Genomic DNA, 23,202 nt, shown 5'->3' on the forward strand with positions numbered 1-23,202 from the left:
TTCGGATCTATTTTGTGAGATATGGGGCATTTTTACGTAAACTTGAACACGTTCCAATTGTCCTCAATAAACGGAGGCGAACACCTGCTGGTTCGGTCCGCGATCCTCAGGTTGGTCTCGACTATGTTTATCTTCGTGTGTGTCTGTGTGTGTGCGTGTGTGTAATGTATACGGAGCGGACGCTGAAGCAAGCCATGCTATTCTCGATTGTATCTGGACGAATTTCAGTGGATGTTTACATAAATATCCTACTAAATTTTTAGAAATATTATACACATACGTATGCGGATAATATACTAGTAACCAGGTGCACGCATTCGTGCCCTAGATATAAAAGTGGGCACCGCTTAAAAACTGCTTATTTCGGTGTAATGTCCCGAGCGGTGACCGAAAGTCGAAAAACGAAAATGTTCGTTTACCATGAATACATATGAAAAGTGGGTAATATATTTTCATATATCAGTGGCGTGAGGTAAAACTCTCCCACCCCGGTCGTACAGCTTCACTTAATTTGCGCGAGCAGTATACCACAAGAGGAACAGATTTTTCCTCCCGTATCCTGCCCGCGCACATTAAGCAAGGCTGTACGACAAAACGAGAGATAATTTCACAGCATGCCACTGATATACATACATATATATTATATATACATAGTACCGTTTAGGGCGGTTTCAGACTAGCGTTTTATACGCGCGTATAATCTCGTTTTTTGAAGTGCATGTAGGCGCGTATAGGCGCGTCGTTTTCCATACGCGCAACTCGTACGAGCGTAGACGCGCCTATAAGCTCGTATTATCCATGTTGATACTAAATCGCCACTACCGGTTCGAGCAAAAACGCCGGAATAAGCCCGTGTACGCGGGTCCGGTTTTTTGAAGCGCGAAATGTAGCGCGCGTGTAAGCGCGTATGCCGAAACGACGGTATACGCGCAGAAAAATACGCTAGTCTGAAACCGCCCTTACCATGCATACATTCTTTTCGATCTTTCGATTTTCGATCTTTGCTTTCCGATATTTGCTTTTTCGATCTTTCCACTTTCGATGCCGCTATGTAGACCCTGTCCCGAGGTAGGAGTCCAGTCGATGCTCTTCGCACAAAAAATGGTCAACCATGTTTTTTGCTCCCTTGCTTTGAACATTAATGGAGCGGTATATAGTTATTTGAAAAGCACCCAGCCAACGCCGAGGACTGGCCAGTGTCTGTCTGTACAAACAATCAGTGTGTGACGAAATATTTGAGCCTTTTTTAAAGCTTTTATTAAATACTAGTGTGTTGCCCGTTGTTTGATACACGAATTAAAATAAAGTTATGCATATCTATATATGTATATGTATATATACAATTGAATGTCTGTTTGTCTGTCTGTCTGTCTCGTATAGGCTCCTAAACCACTTAACCTCATTACGATGGAACTCGGGATTTGTTGTATGTATGTATGTCCGGGAAGCTTACTGTGGAAAAAAAACCTCTTAATAATAATATTCGTAATTATGTACGATGTTACTGAGGCGAAAGTTTGAAGCGTTATTGTGTAGTCAAGGAAATGTGTTTGTTGGTAACCACGTTACCAGTTGGTTTATGACGACACGGCTTTGAAGAGACGTTAGTTGAGCTCCAACCATCACTTAAAACAGAAACGGGAATTGCATGCGTTATTGTGGCATTGCAATGCATGCCAGGTTCAGCGAGTGTTATATATAAATATTGTTTACGGTAATTTATAGGCACGTGCTCGCACGTAATATTATCGTAATTAAAAATGCGCGCATTACATGCTCACCAATCCAACCCATTCGAAATGATGAATGAATGAATGAAGTGTGTGTGTGTGTATGTGTCACTTATCACTCGGCCTGACGTCACATGATGCTCCACACCTCCCCCCCCTCCCCACTTCCCCTCGATCACTTGTCTGTGATTGGTTGTGTGTTGACGATCTGGCACAAGCACACATACGCACAAACATACACCACACACATCGCGTCCGTTTTTATATGTATATGTATATGTATTTTGCCTCAGTGAAATTATAATTTTACTGACGTTTCTGTAAAATCATAACCAGTTACATTTTCATTGGGTATTGTTCCGTGAAATCATATCTAATGACATTTTCACTTGCCCCTATTAGTGAAATTATAATTTTTGACAGTTGAATGATAGTGCGTCACCGATACGAATCGCGCCATCCCACGTCACAGCCCCACTCCGATGCTCACACGCCCTCCCCGCAACCCCGCTCCTGTCTGTTCCCATTCTCCTCGTGGTCCATTATCTGTTTCGATTTGGCTTTTTTTGATGCCGCATGTGTGGCCTACATACAAGAAACATACATATGTACCTACATACAAGTTCACACATACCGGCTATGAGAGCATTTTCGATATAAATTGGGCGCAAATGTAGGAAAGCTTACACAAAAGTTCTACTTCCGGTTGCCGGACTTTGTTTTATTACATATCATCACCATAAATATTATGAACATAAAATATGAAGAAAATAGAAATAATTTGAAAGTTCAAAATAAAATAATGAAATATTGTTTTAAAAAAAATTACTAGTTCCGGCTTACGAATTCTAACCAAAACCTTATCAACTGAACAAGAATACAAATATAAATTTTCAGCTTGATAAGTTCAGTGGTATGGAAAAAATCGTGTGATCACAAAATTTTTGACTTTTCTCAGACGAAAAAATTCCTGTATTACATATATAAAACAATTTGTGCCTAGTCTGGTTTGGTGTTTTACTATGAATAGGCTTACGCCATTTATTTCGAAAATTTTGGTTCAGTTAGTTCAGTTAGTTAGGTTCAGAAGTCGCTAGTCTACGCCGATAAACCAGAAATACCCTTTGTATACATACTAGCTGTATTACCCGGCTTCGCTCGGTATTTGTAATATAAACCGCTTAAACATGACTAATCTAATAGTAAACATTTTATTAAATTTATTTCAATGGTTTTATTTTTCATAAATTTATTTGAACCTCGGCGTCTGCGCCCCCTAGGGGGCGGATCCCTAGGGCTTCGACCCCTAGGGGGTGGAGCCCTAAGGCTTCGCCCTCGGTGCCTACACCCCCGGGAACTTCGAATCCTTTGAATCGGAAAAAAAGCGAATTATTTGCTCGATGACGTCACGCATTTCTACGAACGAAGGATATAAACAGACATATATACAAAGTCTCTTTCAAAATTATATATATTAGATGGTATATTCAAAGACATTTCACCGTCGTATGACAGACCTAGTTACATCATTTTAAAAATAAGTTTTATTTTATATGCGTATGTGTGTATTGTAATCTACTGAGTATCAAAATAGTGGTTTTTTGGTACTCAGTCTTTTTTTTTTTTTGGTCTTTGTATTCAAGTGAGAGCCGGTCTTCTAATCGAAATGGAAGCACAATAATGAACGATGCTGCGCTCGAGTGTTTTTATCTATTTGAGAACCGCCGCTTAGTCCGTGTTTTTGCTCTCCGGGTCGAGTTGGAGGCAGACCTTGAGAACGACTAGAGATCACGATATGCACTGGCAAATTTGCATTGTTTCATTTCTTTGGTTTCTCGATTGGATTATGTACTCGCCTGACTAAAAACGGATCATATCGATCGGCTGACATAAAATAAACCATTTGTATATTGAAATGTGTTTTTTAAATTTTTCAAAAGAACGTACTTTAAATACATACAATGCTGTCATCGAAGAGGTTTCAAAAAAAACCCCTAGTTCAAAATTTAAAATATTTTATCATTAAAAAAAAAATCTGTTTTTGAATTGCTGACCACAGAATATTATTGAAAAAGATAAGTGCAAGTTAAATAATAGAATGCTATTAGATTTTAATAGGGCATTTGGATCTTGAATGAACTTTTATTTTACAAAATAAGGGTTCGGTGATTACTGGTCACAAAGTCACTAAAATCTCTATAACGGAACATCTGGCAGCCGAAAAGTCCATCATACTAACGATAACTATCATACTAACAAGAACTTGAGTGCCAAATATTGCGTATTCGCGATTTTAATAGCAAAAATTGTCTTTGTGACCACCGCAATGTGACGAATAATCCAACTACCCAAAATAAGATATAGTGTGAAAAAGAAAACGTTATAGGTGTTTAAACAATTAAAATCTGACAAAGCCAGGGGGTGGCAAAAAGGCAAATAAATACGGCAACTTACCATTAGACTTCAAAATTGTAGCATTTTTTAAACTTGTCTATTACGATTATTTTTCACCATCGTACTGGCCGATTTGATTTGATTATATATTTTTGGCCAAACCGCGCAAAATGGCAAAGTTTCAATACGATGGGAAGAATGTTGGATATCAAATCCAAATGTTGTCAGATGAACGAGCGAAGGCAAACATAGAAGAGGCTTGTAATAATAAAAAATGGTTCACTATTGTCAACCATGTTTTTTGTTCTCTTGCTTTGTACGGTAATGGAGAGATCTATTGTTATTAAATGAGCACCAAGCCAACGCCTAAGTTTAGCTCTGGCTCTCGCATATATAGGACGATTTTTTTTGTTGGAAACCCGTTGTTACGGAATTCGGATGACACTGCTGCTTACATACGTATCCGGTAAATTTTTCGAATGCAATTGCCCGTAATTAGTTCCTCGGATGTCAATTACTTGAAATACAATATGCTTGAAAAAAACATTATATTCATATTTATTTGTTTTATGAATTATTTTCTTGACTTGTACATACACATATAACAATATTTGCAATATTTGAAGTCATATATGTACATATATGCGATATTTGAAGTCATGGTGACGATGTAATGTTGGAACAAGTATTAAAGCTTTTCATCCAAACCCAAAAAAACGTATGTGCACCAGAATAGACTAGTGGTTGGCATATAATGCTTTGAACAGAGTGGTCACGGGTTCGAGTCCCACTGGTTTCTGCTGGTCAGACGTTGGAATTGTGACTCCAGGTCGATCGTTTCCTATCAGAGTTTGCCAATTTATCTGATTTTCATTGAAACGGTTCCAACAAATGGCAACCTTACCCATTTTCTCACAAATCTCGAGTTTTCAGAACTGTATACATAAAATGCTACAAATTTACTAATTTAACCATAAATGTCTCTATGGATATTATTTGTATTTACTGAATGCTGCAAATTTGGCTGTAGATGTCTCTATGGATGTTAATTGATATGTATTTACTTTGTATAATGATACTTGCATCAAATTTACAATGTTTCTGACCAGGGAGGGGCATAAGAGTCACCTGCTAGGCCTTCCTGGTATAAATAAATAACAAAAATATAAAAATAAACATTTCTTTGTATAACACGAATTTACCTGGAACCCCTTTCATACACTTATAGTAAAAAAATTCGCCTATGGTGCATGTTTTTCATTCGTATTTTTTTTTATTTTTCATTACGGATTAGACTGTGTATTATATTATATTATAGTTACGACTTATAAATATGTACGGGAGAGCAAAAGAGTCGGTGTGAAAATGTCGATCATCATATATAATATTGTATGTATAATACGATGGTACAAAACGGTTAGAGCTCACGCATCTATTGAACTTGTCAAGTTCGCACGATTTGCATTTAAATGAGATAGCTTTCCTCGTGCGTTTTTCCAATTATTGCAATTAGCGCCCGTTGGAAAAGCGCATCTGCCATTTCGATTGGGAAAGTGTCGGCCATTTTTCTTTTTGCATTGCATTGCGTCTTCAAACGTAGCGATATTCCCATGGCGTCGTGCGAATCGACGAAGAGAGATCGTCGCCGATGGAGGCTGTACAAATCGTCAGTTATTATCCAACGATTGATCCATCCGCACCGAATCGCATATATACTATTAGTCTAACGGTCGTGAATGTGTGACTATGAGTCAAGTGGCCTTTTGCAACTCCATCTTTTGGACGTCCGAGTATGTATCTCGATTCGTATCAGAAACAACAATCCATTTTCTTCTATTCTATCCAAAGTCATACCTTGTTCTATTAAGTGACAGTAATCATTATATTATATATTATCATTATATACAAGATAAATAACACTGAGCAACAACAACAAAAATTACCAGAGCGGAGACTATTTTTATTTATTTATTTATAACAACAAAAATAACAACAAAAAATTATAAATCATCTTCCACAAAGGTATCCATTAACACCCTTCAAGAAAGCAGCAATGTTATTATAACTTCTAATGCCTTCAGGAAGGGCATTATACATTTGAACACCTCTGTGAAAAACACCTCCTGCAGTTTTAGCTTTCTTAACTCTACCTTTAATTAATTTATTCCTATTTCTCGTTTTATAATTATGTATATCTCTATTCCTAACTATATGATTATTAAAATATTTGGGTAATAGATTCTTATCTAGCTTATATATAAACTTTAAAGTGCTTACTTTAAGACTATTTCTAATGTCCAACCATTTCAATGCATCGTTTACGAGATATGAGCTTTTAAAAAAATGCGCGATTTTTACAGTTTTTTGGCTTTTGCGGTATTTAACTCAAAATCTAGTATTGCTGTGCTCAAAGTGAGTATTGGAATCAATAGTTAGATGTTTTTCCTATCGATTATGATATTTCATTGATTTAAAATACTTATAATTAATTGTCTAGCGAATTTTAAAAGTCAAAAATATATTTTTTTTTACGGATTTTTTTCCGTGCTATTTTTTTATTTATTTGGCAATTTTTTTTATTTCACCACGTTTATAAAGATTGGTTTTCTATATTCAATATTTTTCTTTTTTATTTAAACGTACTCACCCAAGCGGTAATTGCAATTTAAATGCTTTCGTTGTGTATATGGTTGTAACGCGAAATGTGTTGGTGCAAGCGAGACGGCATGCAATTTATGCAGCATGCGCCCTCGGGCAATTTTATCTTAACACCCTTAGAAAAAACTTTCGCCTTTGGCGCTCTAATCTAAAATTTTGTATGGCTTTTGGCGCTCTAATTTTAAATTTAAAAGCGCCTTTGGCGCATCGTGCGGTGCTCTAGCTTATTTGGCGCCCTCGGGCGCCGCCCGACTAATCCCCCCCCCCTAAAACCGGCACTGCGTTTATGTTTAGCACCGAGAGGTTACCGGTTTCGATCCCGTGCTAATCTCTAATGCTTCTGGCCAGACTTGGATATTTGTGACTCCAATTTTGGCATAAAGTCTCCAAAAGCACGCCGGGTACTTCAATAGACAGGATAGAGTCGTTCGAGTAACTTCCATACGGTATGTGACTTGGATATTTGTGACTCCAAGTCAATCGTTTCCTATCATAGTTTGCCAATTTGTCTGATTTCATTTTTGAAACGGTTCATCTATCAAATTGGCAAAAACCATCCTACCCGCTATATCACAAATATCTGGATTTGAATTATGTACAATATGTAAAAATGTATGTACAAGTCTAAATCCATAAATGTCTGTATGGATTAATTCAATAATTGTTCTTGAGCCTCTCAAAATACAAAGATTTATGTATGTAATAAAAAATGATACAATGTTTTTAATGAACTGTAAGGAATGCGCATTGCGGTTTACCTGTTAGGCCTTCGTGGTAAAATAAAATAAATTAATCGATTGAATAAATACGTACACACATAATAATATCGTTACACAAATCCGGAAACCTTGTAAATGCCATATTTATTTAATTATATTTTCAATAGTTTGTTTATATAGAAATTGAAAAATATTTGAAATTTTTGCTATAAAACTTGGATTTTATTACTTTAATTGATTTTGATTTCTAAATGCTTTTTTTATTACTAAATTATGTTCACAATGCATCTTATATCTACATATTTTAATAGCTACTGATCTACTGATCATTTTATATTTTACAATTTTATTTTATTTTTGTCAGTAATTATAGTATTACATTATTCTAATGTTAATGTGCAGCATAATAGGAAAAAGAGCTCAAAAACCTATTTACAATTAAATTATTTTAATACATTTTTATAATCACTTAATGAATTTGATTCAATTAAAAAAAATAATTACTTGCCCCTCCCTAAATTCAATCCTGGGTGGGACACTGATTCATTTAATGAATTATACAATATTATATATATGTATGTACGTATAGTATTGGTATATGGGATTAAATATTAAATTTTTACCAGTTATTTAAAAAAACAACCAATTTTCAGTACGACTAGACTGCTTGAAGGTTATTTGCATTTTATATAATATAACAATAAATTTTTATATTTGTTTCAGTCGTAAAAACTGCATAGTTCTCAGAACGCAATTATCAGTTCGAGTCCACTCAATAATTGGTGAGTGAAACCATTTCATATAAATAATATTAACACTTTTTTTATATATGTAAAAGCAAATATAAATAAATATTGTACATTGGACATTGAAATTTACATATTAAATATTGTACATGTACATTGAAAATTTTAAGTAGTTTATAAGTATGTAATGCATGTAATAAATATAAAAATGAAAAACAAGTTATATATGTATGTATATATAATCGGAAAATTCAAAAACCTTTGACCTGTATGATGTATGTTTATTTAAATTTTCAGAAAAGCTACTCAACACTGAAGGCAGGGAGCTCAGGCGTGCGTTGTTCGCTCTGAAGCAGATCTTCCAAGAAGACAAGGACCTCGTACACGAGTTCGTGCAAAACGATGGCTTAGACTGTTTGATAAGGGTCGGCGCTGGAGCTGATCAAAACTACCAGAACTACATCTTGAGGGCCCTCGGCCAGGTGATGTTGTACGTCGACGGGATGAACGGGGTGATGAAACACTCCCCGAGTCTTCAATGGCTGTACACATTGATAGCTTCAGATTATAGATTGGTAGTGAAGACCACGCTGAAGCTTCTGCTGGTGTTCGTTGAGTATGTTGACACCAATTGTATATTGCTTATAAACGCCATCAACGCCGTAGACACAAGCCAGGTGAATATACATACATCTTTACAAAAGTTGTCATTTTAATATGCGTCCACCTAATGCACAAGTTGTATTTATTGATTTTATTGAATTTCAGGGGCTTCCTCCGTGGACCAACATTATAAATCTACTGAAAGATTACGAGGCTTCCGACACTGAACTGTTAATTTACGCAATGACACTAATCAACAAGTGTCTCTGCGGAATAACCGACCGAGACACTTACTATTTGCAAACGGACAGTCTGAAAGAGCAAGGCATATATGACATCATAAAGCGTTACATTTCATATCAGACTATTGATTTAGATCTGAAACGACAACTTCAAATCTACGAAGCGTCGATGAACCATCAAGTTATCGATGATAGAAATAAACGGTACACATTTCTGTACTTAATGCACATGCAGTTGACGGTCTGTATTCATATTTGAGTTGTTGTATTTTAGACAATTGGATGAGACGTTGCGGAAACGTCACGATGATGGTGAATCGATATTATCAAAACCGAGACCCCTGCACTTGGTCAATGGTGGAAATTCGTTTAGCACTCCGACGAGATACGGAGAGGTGTCGCCGACGACCGAAGAACCAAAAATATCCTCTAGTCCAATTAAATCTCCATCTGATGTGTTCAGAGAGAGTAAGTTGCCCTTTATTTATAAACTAGCTAGGTACTAATGTGTGGGAAAATTTTAATCAGGTTTGAAAATGAGTGCAATTAATGTTTTTTTGTAAATATAAATTAAAACGTAGAATGGTGAATATGTGTAAAAAAAATTATAAGTTTATTCTTTGGTTCCAAATTCGTCACAATTCATTTGTCAATAATATTTATATGAGGAATGACAAGTTTAACAAGTCTAAAATCTTGTCGTCGTATACTATTATTACGACACATGTTCCTTGTACTTCGTGGAATTATTAATAATCCACTAATTCTACAAGAATTCAGTTTTCATGTACCTAAAAATTATCTTAGAGTACTCAAACGTGTTTTATTTTCGCCTATTGTAGCGAAATTGAAGATCATTCTCTTTAATTTTCCAATAAACAATGCCATGTTGTTATTTAACCATATAGCTGATCATACGAATCTTTACATCTTTAATATGACTTATGGTCAGTTTTGTTTTTCCATAGAATGTTGTCAATGTCCAATTTTTTTATCTATTACGTTTCTTACTATTTTTAAGTTTCTATATTTAACATTATGTTTTTCGTCGTATTGTTTCAAATTGATATGATTCAATGAAATCTTCACTTTAATTATGTTGATGCTATTATTCTTATGCAATATTTACTTGCTACTATATTGAAATGGGTTTTACCTGTAATAAATTCAATTAAAATATAAATTAACATTTAGATGAAATTGTAATATAATGTCAATCATAATGCTATTTATTGATAGTTTGAATTTTTCTTTTATGATCGGGTATTTTTTATTATAAAATAAGCCGAAATAGTCATGAATAGGAAAGTTAACTCAATTATTCTTGATTTATGATTGTTACCAAGTCAAATGAAATGAAAAGGTTTAATTTGAAATGAATAAGGGTTAATTTGGAATGAAAAACCTATATGTAAGATGTGTGTATATGCTCGGGAATTTTAACACATGCTTTAATCCGTTGATTCAATTATAAACAATACATTGTTTAAAAAAAAAGGAAACATTTTACAGATTTTCTTGTGTGAAACTTGGTTTTTTGTTAATTAACCTGCCAATTTTTGTGTGTTTTTGTGTGCATTAACAAATAACAGACATAGCAGCTTCTTTACAAAGACGCCGTGAAAGAATGCAAAGGCAACGAGATTTAATGAAAGAACAACAAGAATTAACAACAATCGTATCAAAAAAATTACCTAAAAGCATTGAAGAAAACAATATTATCAATGGTAACGATAATTCTGAATTTTATTAAATGGCATCATATCAACTTTTTTTTTAATTTATGTAAAATATTTTTTAAACGACAATTTCAAGTGGTCTTTTGACTGATTTTAGAAGAAAACATGTTGGAGAATCACGTGCTGTTCCTCAAGAAACAAAATACTGTTAAAGACATTGCTGGAAAGCTGTGCAATCAATCACCAACAAAAGCCACAGTGGACGATAATTTAAATAGAGTCGGAGATGTGGCCGGCATCATATCAAAAGCAATTAAAGGGCTATCCAACTGTCAAATTAAAGGTAAAATTTTATTCCATTTCCCATTCTATATAATGGGATCATACATATTACATATTTATACGATTTGCTCGATTTAACATGTTATCTAAGCGGAGACTCGTTGATTTTAGTTGAAACATTGTATCAATACAAATGTTTGAACAGCTCTGATTTTAATTATCGTTTTAATCTTTTCAGAATCTCGCAGTGCAAACGATATCAAAACTGAAGTCAAACGAAATAATGAAATCGAGTGGCTGAACATTGCAAAGGCTCTCAACAGACCTCTTATATTCAATTCATATGATTTCTCCGACCTGACTGAAGATGACGATGACGACGAAGTACCTTCTGGCATGGAGGAGAATGTGAACCCCCCTCCGCCACCCCCGCCTTTCCTGATGCCCCCTTCTAATATGCACATACCACCCCCTCCCATGTGTCCATCTGCACCGTCGATACCTGAAACTTTTGTCACTCTTCCCTCAGCCGCCAAAACGAAGAAAACCATCAAACTGTTCTGGAGAGAAATTCCTCAAGGTACCAAAATCCCCAGCACCACCATTTGGGACGAGCTGGGAAAAGTTAAAGTTGATGAATCATCGCTGGAAGTCCTGTTCGAGACACGCACCAAGGAAATTATCAAGGTTAGGCCAATTGAATATGAATTCGTATTTATATTATAATATCTCATGCGAGTCCAAGATTTAAGTCAATTTCAAAATAATTTTGTGGCTATGGCTTATGAAGAATTTCAGTTTTTTTTTCAAATATGCGATATAATTTTAAATTACATTTATGATTTTATACTATAAGGATCATTTTTTAAGTAAGAATTGTTTGTATATATTGATTACTGTTTAAATTGACGATTTGGGGTTCAACCTGTTGGAAAATGTATCTTTACTTTAAGCTGCTTTTCAGTAGCATTTTATTCACCGTATCGACTTTTAATTCCATCAATCGATTATTTGTTCAAAAAAAGGCAGTATAGTTGAAAAACTTTCATGGGAGATATTCATAGAAGTAGAATGCATAGAATGGTCATTGTTAACAAAAGTATCGTCTAAAAGCGAGCCATCGAAGAGAGAGACGGAAAGTCAGAAGAGAGACAAGAGAGAGAGAGACGAAGTTTAGCAAAAAATGAGCAAACAATGAACAAACTCTGCCGTGCAGAGTTTTTGTAGCAACATTTTTGGAGGCTGAGAGCGATTCTATGCATTCTACTTCTATGGAGATATTAGACTATTTTCTAGGGCCATCTGACTTTAATGTCATCCTGAAATTAAAGAAAAATCATGTGTTGAAAATGCATACAGACCGATGATAAGGTTCATCAAATTGTTGCAATTCAAGGAACTCAAGGGTTCCTTGAATTGCTATTTTTCTCAAAAATGCTTAGATATCAATAAAGATTATATTGAAAAATGATTGTACATACAAAGATTTGGCGTCACAATGCTTTGTTGTCAGTTTATAACAAAATGATTCTTATGTACATATGTATATAAAAAAATGACCCTCGTACTATTTGAAATTCAAACCTATATACATACATATATTTGCATATTTATGATTCTGCACATCAATTGTATATATATCCTTCTCATTTGAAGACACACTTTTTTAGAATGTAAATTAATATTAAGAGAATATGTAATTTGCTTTTCATTTAATTTTCTTCATATACACATAATAAAACTGCTTTATATACTACGCACTACAGTGAACATATTATTCTATCGATTTATTCTTGTAAAATTCATTCAATGATTATTAAATTCATTTTCACCGACAACAAAACAATTTTAGCGTAGATTGGACTCAAAAACATCTTCAATAAATTGTTCACTGCATAATTGAAACACATAAAACATGCACACTTGTAATTTATACTTTTGAGTACTATAATGAAACATCTAATTTTCTTTTCAAAGTAAATTGGATTACAGAATTAAAGTTGGCCATGATTGTATTTATTTTCACATAAAAATTAATATGTATATATACATAAGTATACCACTTTTTTCGTTATACCACTTTTGTAACATATAAGTGAAATGTTTATACATATAAATTATTTATGTATTCTTGTAAATATTGTTCTGTTTAACGCTGGAACTAACAAATTTTTTGTTTCATCTCATGGCTGTTCATTTCGTGGCATCAAATAAAATAACAGGAGGTGAGTATGTGCATAAGCAGTTTATTTTCCTATTTATCATTTTTTTATTTATTTATGTATTTCATATATTAATATATTATAATCATACAAATTTCCTCTTGATATTTTTTCATTATCATCTACTGATTGATTTCAGAAACAACTAGAAGCGAACAAAAATCGTGAAGTGATCGTTTTAGATCATAAAAGGTCCAATGCTGTAAATATTCTATTGAAGAAACTACCGCCAACTCAGTCAATCAAAAACGCCATTGTCAATATGGACTCGTCGGTTCTCACCCGAGAAGGAATCGACAAACTTTTAGCCATGCTTCCGACTAAAGATGAAATACTCAAAATACAAGAGGCACAAGTGAGACGTATTGTATTAACAGTTTACAACAAAAAGTGTGTACAAAATCAAATCCAAATTGACTAATTCATATAATTGATAGGTTGTGAACCCGTCCACGCCTTTGGGCAAAGCAGAACAGTTCCTGTTGACGTTGTCGTCTATTTATGAATTAAATGCACGGTTGAAATTGTGGGCTTTCAGATTAGATTTCGAATGTTTCCAGGTAAATTAAATACGTACACAATTTATTTTAAAATACACTTACGAGCAGTATTGACAGTGAAATCATTTTTCAGAATGAAATCCTCGAAGCTTACATTGATATGAAGCAAGCAATTGAAATCCTCAAAGTGAATTTGACATTTAAAAAGATTCTTGCATGCATACTATCAATCGGTGTATTTTTGAACGGCTCCGAGGCGAAAGGTTTTCAAATTGAATACCTCTCCAAGATTCAAGAAGTCAAAGACACCGTTCATAAACATTCTCTGTTGCATCATTTGTGTCATATGGTTTTGGATCAATTTCCCGACACTTCCGATTTATACAGCGAGGTAAGATCTTTTTGGGGTACGATGGAATTAAATTAAATCACAAGCGATTCAAATGAACGATTTAATTGTTGTTAAAGATCGGCGCTGTGACCAGGAGTTCGAAAATCAACTACGAGGAGTTGTCTGCGAATATTGACCGTCTAGAGACTGAATGCAAAAACCACATGGCTAATTTCAAAGTCATTTTGAAGCACGACAGTACTGCGATTAAAACCAAAGTCGGCGATTTCTTACACGACTGCGCTGAAAGAATCATTATATTAGGTTTAATAAAACGAAGACTCTTTTACAGGTGATTGTACATACATTTAATGTTCAATAACTATTGCATGCCTGATAGCATCACAATAATATATATATAAAAACGGACGCAATGTGTGTGGGTATGTGTGGTTGTGCCAGACCGTCAACACACAGCCAATCAGAGTGAAGTGGTCAAGGAGACGCGGGGAAGCGTGGTAGTGGGGTGTGGAGCGTCATGTGACGTCAGGCCGAGCGATGACAGGCATGTGTGACGTTAAGCCGAGCGACGGGTGACACATACACACACACCCATTCATTCATCATTTCGAAAGGGTGAACGGCGCATTAATACGCGCGCGCGCCTATAAATTACCTTAAACTATATTTATATATAATATATAACTTTATTTTAATTCGTGTATCAGTTATTTTCCGAAGTCGCCCGTTGAAATTAACGGTAATTGGATTATTAGTCACATTGCGGTGGTCACAAAGACAATTTTTGCTATGAAAACCGTGAATGCGGAATATTTGGCAATCAACGGGCATAACATTAGTAGATGATAAAATAGTAGAAGTATTGGATAGTTATTTATATTTAGGACAAATAATAGACGTGTCCGGTAGTAATGAAGAAGAAATAAAGAGAAATGGGGTACATTTGGACGAATGAATGTGGTTTTTAAATTAAAAATGCTACTTTGCCTGAAGAAAAAGATCTTCGATCAATGTGTTGACGTATGGATGTGAAACTTGGCTTATGGATGTGAAAATGCCAGTATTGACGTATGGATGTGAAACTTGGACATTGAACGCCAAGTTGCTGCACAAAGTCCAATGCACTCAAAGAAGTATGAAACGTTGTATGCTTGGCATAATGAGAAAAGACAGGAAACGGAATACGTGGGTGAGAACTATGACAATAGTAGTGGATATATGTAGTGGATAGAGTGAAGACATTGAAATGGCAATGGGTGGGCCACGTGGCTAGAAGAAGGGACCAAAGGTGGACAAAAAAAATACTAGAATGGAACCCGAGATAATGCAAAAGGGTAAACTAAAGAACGCTGGGAATATGGGTAGACGAAATTAGGAAAATGTGGATGAGAGTTGCTCAAAACAGAGACGAGTGGAAGCATGTTAGAGAGGCCTTCATCTAGCAGTGGATGAATGGCTTTAGATGATAATGATGATGATACATACATAGTCCAAATATGCATAATCATTGGACTATTAGGTATATAAAGTTCAAACTGCATACGAATTGGATCAAAAAGTAACGTTGATTTATATTATTTTTAGATTTTCTAAATTTTTATTGTGGCTTGGAGTACCGCCACATCATATATCCGAAACTAGGCCTTCAGATGTCTTCAAAATTATATCTGAATTCGCTTTGGAATACAGAACTACTAGACAACAGTTGCAACAACAGAGACAACGAAAAGCTTCTCACAGAGAACGCAGTAAAACTCGAGGAAAAATGATAACCGAGGCATGTAGTTGTATTTACATACATACTTTTATACATGATTGTTATTTTTTTTAAATATTTTGTATTGAATTGTATGAATAGTTTTAAATCAATATATTTTTTTAGTTAAATCAAATACACTTGAATGAATCAGCTGAGAACGAACTGACTAATATTCTCAATACAGAAAACTTTAGTAAAATATCAACAAACGCATTAGGAAGAAAGAGAAAAGATCCAGAATTTATTAGGATTGAAAAATTGTGAGTAAAAATGATATGTGACTTGATATTTTATATTAAATTACACTAATTCAGGATCACATGATAACAAATATGATACGAATTGACTGTTTATTTGAAAGCCAGAAAAATTATATTTTGAAGTTATATTTTAGCCATATGTACTAATGAAAAATATAATTTTTGCAGAGATAGAAGTAATAACCCAGAAGATGGAATAGAGGAAGTGTTTAATATATTACTAGAGAAATCTCGAACACGAAAAAAAGAAAGACCATCGAAAAATTCACAAAAATTACAAAATAGATCGAGTGAGTATAACAAAATATGATCTACTAATAAAACAAAAACCACGTCTCCGAATGAAATTATACTATTTAAAATTTACGACATTTCTTTTATACATATTTACATATAAACATATTGCATATTTTTAATTGTTTTGTGCAAATTAAAATGAATATACCAAACTTTTGATAAAAAATTTATTGTCTATATATTTATTGGACGAAATGTTATCAAAAAGTTTGCATCGGGTCTACCGATAAAGGGATTCCAAATTTTCAAGTAATTTTGTAACATTTTATAAGTTTCAAACTTGTATTTTAAATTGAAACATAAATTTTTTGATTACACCATAAACTTTTTGATTACAATTCAAAAGTAGAAATCTGGATTTAATTTTTTATATGTATACATATATAGCAATATCGTCTTTTTCGAATATTACATATATGATATTTACCATTATTATTATTAAACATCTTTGTGAGCCCAATTGAAGTACAATATCTTTATTTTCGATATGTTGCAATATTAAATACAGATATTTTCAAAATTCATTAAAAAAAATTTACATACATAAATGTACTATACCCGATTTAAAATATAAATTCATATTTGAAAAGATCTGTATTAATGATCAATTAAATGCAATTGTATATCCTTAGATATAAAATGACATTGGTTGTGATTTAATTATATAAATATAATTCGACGCCGTATTCAAAAAGAAAATATAGAAGTTTGACAACCTTTTATGCTCAAAATTGGCAGTTCCAATACAAAATGAATTTTTCAATCTCAGCGCTTACTTGAAAAATCTATATTGTATTTGAATTGAGAAAGTTAACGTGTTATACATATTTAAATGCAAATACTTAGAGCAATCGGTTGAATATTACCGGCATGATTTAGAACAGCATTTCTCAAACGACTTTTGGTCTTAAAAAAAATATGGAGATCATTATTTGATAAATTTTAGTTCACGGCACGTTTTATAATCATTTCCACAAAATCCAATTAAACTTTTCATTCAGAAAGAAGATTTTTGGTAACAAACTGGAAATATTTGCCTCTTGTGAGGTCTGTCGCCGTGCGCCCACCGGTGGGCCCTTTAGCTAGGTCAAAATCGTCACGCGCTCGCCCATAGTAGTTACACAGTACACCTTTAAGAAGCTGAACTAATATCAGTTTCTTTAGAACGACAACAAACTATGAATAGTTTTTAAAACTAATAAAGCTGTATTTTGCGTGAGCTTTTAAACATTCTCCATAGAGACGTCAACAAAAACGTGCGGCAATAAAGTCGTTGACACGTGAAATATGCAGTGGTATCATCCAATTGGCTTATACAAAAAACCCACTATTCAAAATATAAAATAGTAAAAGAGTAAGTTCAAGCCGATTATTTAGGAAAATTCGAGAAATTCCGCTTAGCCTATGATGTTTCGATGCGCGTACAATATTCGTATGTGATTCTCTTGGGTCGCACAAAATATCAAATGTCAATGTACCAATCTTCTATTTTTATGATGTTTTGTAATTATAGTAAACTAGCTGTATTACCCGGCTTCGCTCAGTGTTTATAATATAAACCGCTTAAACATGACTAAGCTAATTTAATTAAAAAAAAAAAAAAAATTAAAAAATTAAAAAAAAAAATAAAAAAAAAATTAAAAAAAAAATCAAAAAAAAAAATCAAAAAAAAAATAAAAAAAAAATCAAAAAAAAAATTTAAAAAAATCAAAAAAAAAAATCATTTTTTTTTTGCCTTCTAGGGCTTCGCCCTCGGCACCCCCCTGAGCCTTTGCCTTCTAGGGCTTCGCCCCTCCACGCCCCATGAGCAATTGCCGTTTAGGGCTTCGCCCCCATGATCAGTTGCCTTTTAGGGCTTCGCCCCTCCGCGCCCCCATGATTCAAAGCCGTCTAGGGCTTCGCCCCCCTTAGTTAATGCCTTTTAGGGCTTCGCCCCCCGCGCCCCCAAGATTAATTGCCGTTTCGGGCTTCGCCCCCCTTAGTTAATGCCTTTTAGGGCTTCGCCCCTCCGCACCCCCATGATTAAATGCCGTCTAGGGCTTCGCCCCCCCTAGTTAATGCCTTTTAGGGCTTCGCCCCCCGCGCCCCCAAGATTAATTGCCGTTTAGGGCTTCGCCCCCCTTAGTTAATGCCTTTTAGGGCTTCGCCCCTCCGCGCCCCCATGATTAAATGCCGTCTAAGGCTTCGCCCCCATGATCAGTTGCCTTTTAGGGCTTCGCCCCTCCGCGCCCCCATGATTAATTGCCGTCTAGGGCTTCGCCCCCCTTAGTTAATGCCTATTAGGGCTTGCGCCCCATGAGGCTGGGCCCCCCGGGCCCCCTTCGGGGCCCCACGGGGCTGCGCCCCTTGTGGCGCCCCCTTTTGAGCCCCATGGGGCTGCGCCCCATGAGGCTGGGCCCCCCGGGCCCCCTTCGGGGCCCCACGGGGCTGCGCCCCATGTGGCGCCCCCTTTTGAGCCCCATGGGGCTGCGCCCCATGAGGCTGGGCCCCCCTGGGGCCCCACGGGGCTGCGCCCCTTGTGGCGCCCCCTTTTGAGCCCCATGGGGCTGCGCCCCATGAGGCTGGGGCCCCACGGGGCTGCGCCCCTTGTGGCGCCCCTGGCGGGGCCCCATGAAGCTACTCGCCTTGCGCCCCCGCGGGGGTGAATCCATTGAAACGAAAAAAACAAATCGGCGCCCATGGATCGAAAAAAAAAAAATCGAATCACGTGTTCGATGACGTCACCGATCTACGGACGACGACGACGACGACGACGAAAACGACGACCAAGGATACATACAAAGTCTCTTTCCAAATTATAGATTAGATATGTATACATATGTATATTGAAATAATTTTAATTGAGATGTAGCGTGAGACTTACGAGAACTGAGTATGCTGTCGCATTCGTGCAATGTGTTGCAATATCGCAAGGACATAAAATAATTTCTTTATTTTTATTAAATTATTTCTTAACTATATAATATTATTACAATATAATTCAATGTAAGATCTTTAATAATATTACTGAAAGTTTTGCTGTCCATAACATGACGTTGACAATTACTTTTATCGTCTAAAAAATATAAATTAATATAAAATATATACGTATTCCATAAATAAATTAATAATATCGACAACTTACGTACTTTATATTAAAATTTTATTAATGTAAACATTTCAAAATACGAAATTAAAATAAAAATAAAAGTCAAATTCTACCGACCGCTTACGCATGCACGATGTTGTATTTCTTGCCAAAATTCAGTGCGAAACTGAAACGAAATGTAATTGGCCATTGCGGGTCGAGTTGGAGGTGAATGCGATAGCACGTACATTTTACGTAAGTCTCATACTATCAGATCGATTCGACTATAACTCGCTGTTACGAAAATTGGATGACACCCCTGGGTATTGCGTCAGTCCATCACAATATTTGAGAAATGCTGGTTTAGATATTTGAAACTGTTTTTTTCTTTCTATAGTTGTTTAGAGGTGTACTCAGTCGATACACCTGACGGACACGTGCATTACTTATGGACAACTTTTTTACTTTATTTACCATCTACATACTATCGAACAGATTTAGCTGTCGATAGAGAATTGTTTCCACATCACGTCATCGAGGTTGGTCCAAACCCTCACTGACAATGCTATAGATGTTCTCCAAACCAAACTCCCGCGTGTCTCCCTTATATGTGTATGCTATGTGCCACCCCAACCACCCACCCACCCACCCACCCACCAGTGACGGCTCGTCTATATGGGCTGAGGGGCTGCAGTCCTCCCAGTATAGTAAATATGCATGATATTTTTGTCGTCCATATGATCTGCGGGGCTGCAGCCCTACTAGTTTAGTACATATACATGATCAACGAGCTACTACAGCCTGATTTATCTATGCAGCCCCCCCACTGGGAATTCTCACGAGCCGCCACTGCCACCCCCCCCCTCTAGATGTGTAAATTATTAGTTCTGTGTATTGTTCCTTATTTATAGTAAAGAGATCCCGTACTAGGGAAGGCATACCCATCGAGTTTGGATTGCAGTCCACGTAAAAACACAGCAGTTCAACACGTCGCAAGTAAATATCAATTATAAAAATATATATACAAATTTTGAAAAATAAAAAAATGGGTTTCATAATAATGCATGGCTACATCTTCGAAACTGTATGAACATATGTACATATACATACATATATATTTCAACAACTTAACAGCATGCTAATGCTACGTTTACATAATAGTGTAAATATACTGTCAGTTTCAGCGGATGTGTAATCAATATCTGGTGATCTACGGATATAATATTATCACCGGCAAGCGTTGCTTTTTGAAATGCCAGTGGAGCTGCGAGCGAAACGTTCATCGGTAGAGCGCCAGATGTTGATTGTGCTGCCAAAACTGATAGTGATGATTAGAAATCGGCGCTCGGTTTCTATTTGGACAAAAAATTGGGTTCACTATTGTCAGTCCTACAAATCTAGAAAAAAAAAAAAACAATAGTGAACCCATTTTTTTGTCCAAATAGAAACCAAGCGCCGATCTTTAGTGATGATTTTGCACTTTGTGTGAAGACGTAGTTTGAGTCCGCGTCGTTGACTGCTCAAAATTTTGAACTAAAATAACGCAACAGTTGAAAAAGTGGTGCGCAAGTGATGACCAATTTATGGTTACGCTAGTCTGAAATGATTGTCTTTTCTTACTAGTAATTGCGTCATTTAAAATTAAGATACAACTGCTTTTGCTATTTGGACCTGTAATACATATCGGTGGCCCTTACGGCATAAACTCGAGTTGATGAAGACTCGAAAAATGAACTCGTACCAAAGCATTAAGATTAGGAGTGGGGGTAGATGGTTTCGTCGGCTCATCTCGCACACAATCATAATGCTTTGGTAAGGGTTCATTTTTTATTATTACACGGCTTTTTTACAAGGCTTTTCCATGTTTCACTTCGCTAATGATTCAGTTGAAATTCCTACATTCTTCTGATCGGCTTGAAACTTTGCCATTTTGCGCGGTTTGGTCACCGATAGAAATTTAAATCGCTTCTGATAGTTCGATGGTGAAAAATAATCGTAATAGAGACATGTAATGACTAGAGGTAGGATAGCCAAGGTGCCGCTCATTGTTTCATTGTTATAAATCATTTGTAAAAAAGGTTCGGCAAACCTTTAACAATGCATTTACAACATTTGAACAATACGCGGCACCCTCTGGGTCCTGGCTTTAGTAATGACTCAAAAATTTTGATGGCGAGTAGCCTTAGATGTTTGAATTTTCGCCACCCACTCATCTTGTCAGATTTTAATCGTTTTAACGTTTATAACTTTATCTTTTTCACACTATATCTTATAAAATTTGCATTATAGGCTCTCATTATCTTTCATATATATTTTTACTTCATTAATATATTGTCTCAATATTTTTATATATAAAACATAGAAAAGCCTTGTTTTAAAAAAACTTTTTTTTGCTACAATTTTTTGATCATTTCGAGTTCATTTTTTGAGTATTCATCAACTCAAGAGTTTATGTCGTAATTTGGACCCAATACGTACATATGTATATGTAATTGCTAATGTACATGGCGTAGCTTTCAAGTCATCCAAAGTAAAATAGTATAAATTATATATTAAAATATAAAACATTCAAATTAAATTTCAAGCCACGTGTAAAAAATAGTTAACATGTAAATATTTTATTTTTCGTTGAAAAAGTGAATTTTAGCTAATAAATTATGGCGCACCACTTCAATTATCATGGAATAATTCTACGACGAACCATCTCTCTGAACTTGATGGTTACCATTATGCCTACATCACATGTGATAACTCCATTTCATTATTAACCCACATTCCAAAACAATAATATTCATAGTTGAAGGTATATTCTCAATATTGGGGATGACATTTCGATCGTTAAAACAGCCAGTTCAATATCAGGTCTGATCCTAGACAAAAACATATGGCGCATCAGACTCGAATCATCAGCTTATTGAAAGGGGGTAAATTTGAAATAAAAAACGTTTAATTTGAAATGAAAAAGTGTCAATTTGAAATGAAAAGGGGTCAATATGGTATGAAAAACCTATATAATAAACAAACGTGTATGTCAGCTGGTAGACTGAGTCCAATGCATCATATGTATTCTAGGTAAACGGATTATTCCGCAAAAAGCGATCTCGCGCACGTCACTAAAATCTCGATCAAGGAACATCTGGCATTCGAGTTCTCATTAGTACAATATTTCGCGTGGAAAGCTTTCGATTGATGGAGTTTTTGGGTGCCAGATGTTGCGTGATCTAGATTTTAGTTACGTGTGCGAGATCGCTTTTTGCGGAATAATCACCGAACCGTATTATGAACATTAGTTGACACTGTTTAATGGATTCACATATCAATGATCGAAACGTTTTACGCAACCGTTCATGGGAAACTTTTGGATGTCATCAAATTTGAATATTATTCAATCATTCATTGTTGTTTTAACGTGGATTTGGATTGTTTTTGATTGATTAATAAAAAAATAGTAAAATTACAGTGTATTTTCGCTTTATTCTTTTGGAACTGTCGGCATATTTTGTGGTGGATCTGTGTTTTCGTGTGCGCTTTTGTGGTCGAAAGTACATGTCCGATATTCAGACCTGTTTGATGATTCTGCAAAAACGCTGTAACAATACACTAATACGTCATGGTACATAATTTGACATACGGTGTATTGCTTTCATGGCGACTGAATATCAGACAAGTACCCATTTTCCTTTATTTGATCA

The 23,202-nt window shown here is 35.3% G+C and overlaps 1 protein-coding gene across 2 annotated transcripts in view; it reads left to right on the top strand.

Moving 5' to 3' along the window:
- Positions 1-23,202, top strand: part of Fhos (Formin homology 2 domain containing) — a 100,792-nt gene that overhangs the window by 74,444 nt on the left and 3,146 nt on the right. Inside the window, exons 7-20 of one of the 2 annotated variants that reach the window (XR_013261671.1) lie at positions 8,225-8,283; positions 8,545-8,924; positions 9,016-9,296; positions 9,367-9,560; positions 10,929-11,114; positions 11,292-11,745; positions 13,415-13,630; positions 13,713-13,835; positions 13,909-14,166; positions 14,244-14,458; positions 15,712-15,904; positions 16,010-16,146; positions 16,315-16,436; positions 20,422-20,506. Coding sequence is in view for 1 of the 2 variants with exons in the window: in XM_077446342.1 (XP_077302468.1) it covers positions 8,225-8,283; positions 8,545-8,924; positions 9,016-9,296; positions 9,367-9,560; positions 10,929-11,114; positions 11,292-11,740; positions 13,415-13,630; positions 13,713-13,835; positions 13,909-14,166; positions 14,244-14,458; positions 15,712-15,904; positions 16,010-16,146; positions 16,315-16,436; positions 20,422-20,480 (2,872 nt within the window). In the remaining variant the exon portion in view is untranslated. The remainder of the gene's footprint in view (positions 1-8,224; positions 8,284-8,544; positions 8,925-9,015; positions 9,297-9,366; positions 9,561-10,928; positions 11,115-11,291; positions 11,746-13,414; positions 13,631-13,712; positions 13,836-13,908; positions 14,167-14,243; positions 14,459-15,711; positions 15,905-16,009; positions 16,147-16,314; positions 16,437-20,421; positions 20,507-23,202) is intronic. The other variant, XM_077446342.1, reaches the window with a different exon arrangement.

Source organism: Arctopsyche grandis, chromosome 2, assembly GCF_051622035.1.
Source record: "Arctopsyche grandis isolate Sample6627 chromosome 2, ASM5162203v2, whole genome shotgun sequence".
Classification (NCBI taxonomy): domain Eukaryota; kingdom Metazoa; phylum Arthropoda; class Insecta; order Trichoptera; family Hydropsychidae; genus Arctopsyche; species Arctopsyche grandis.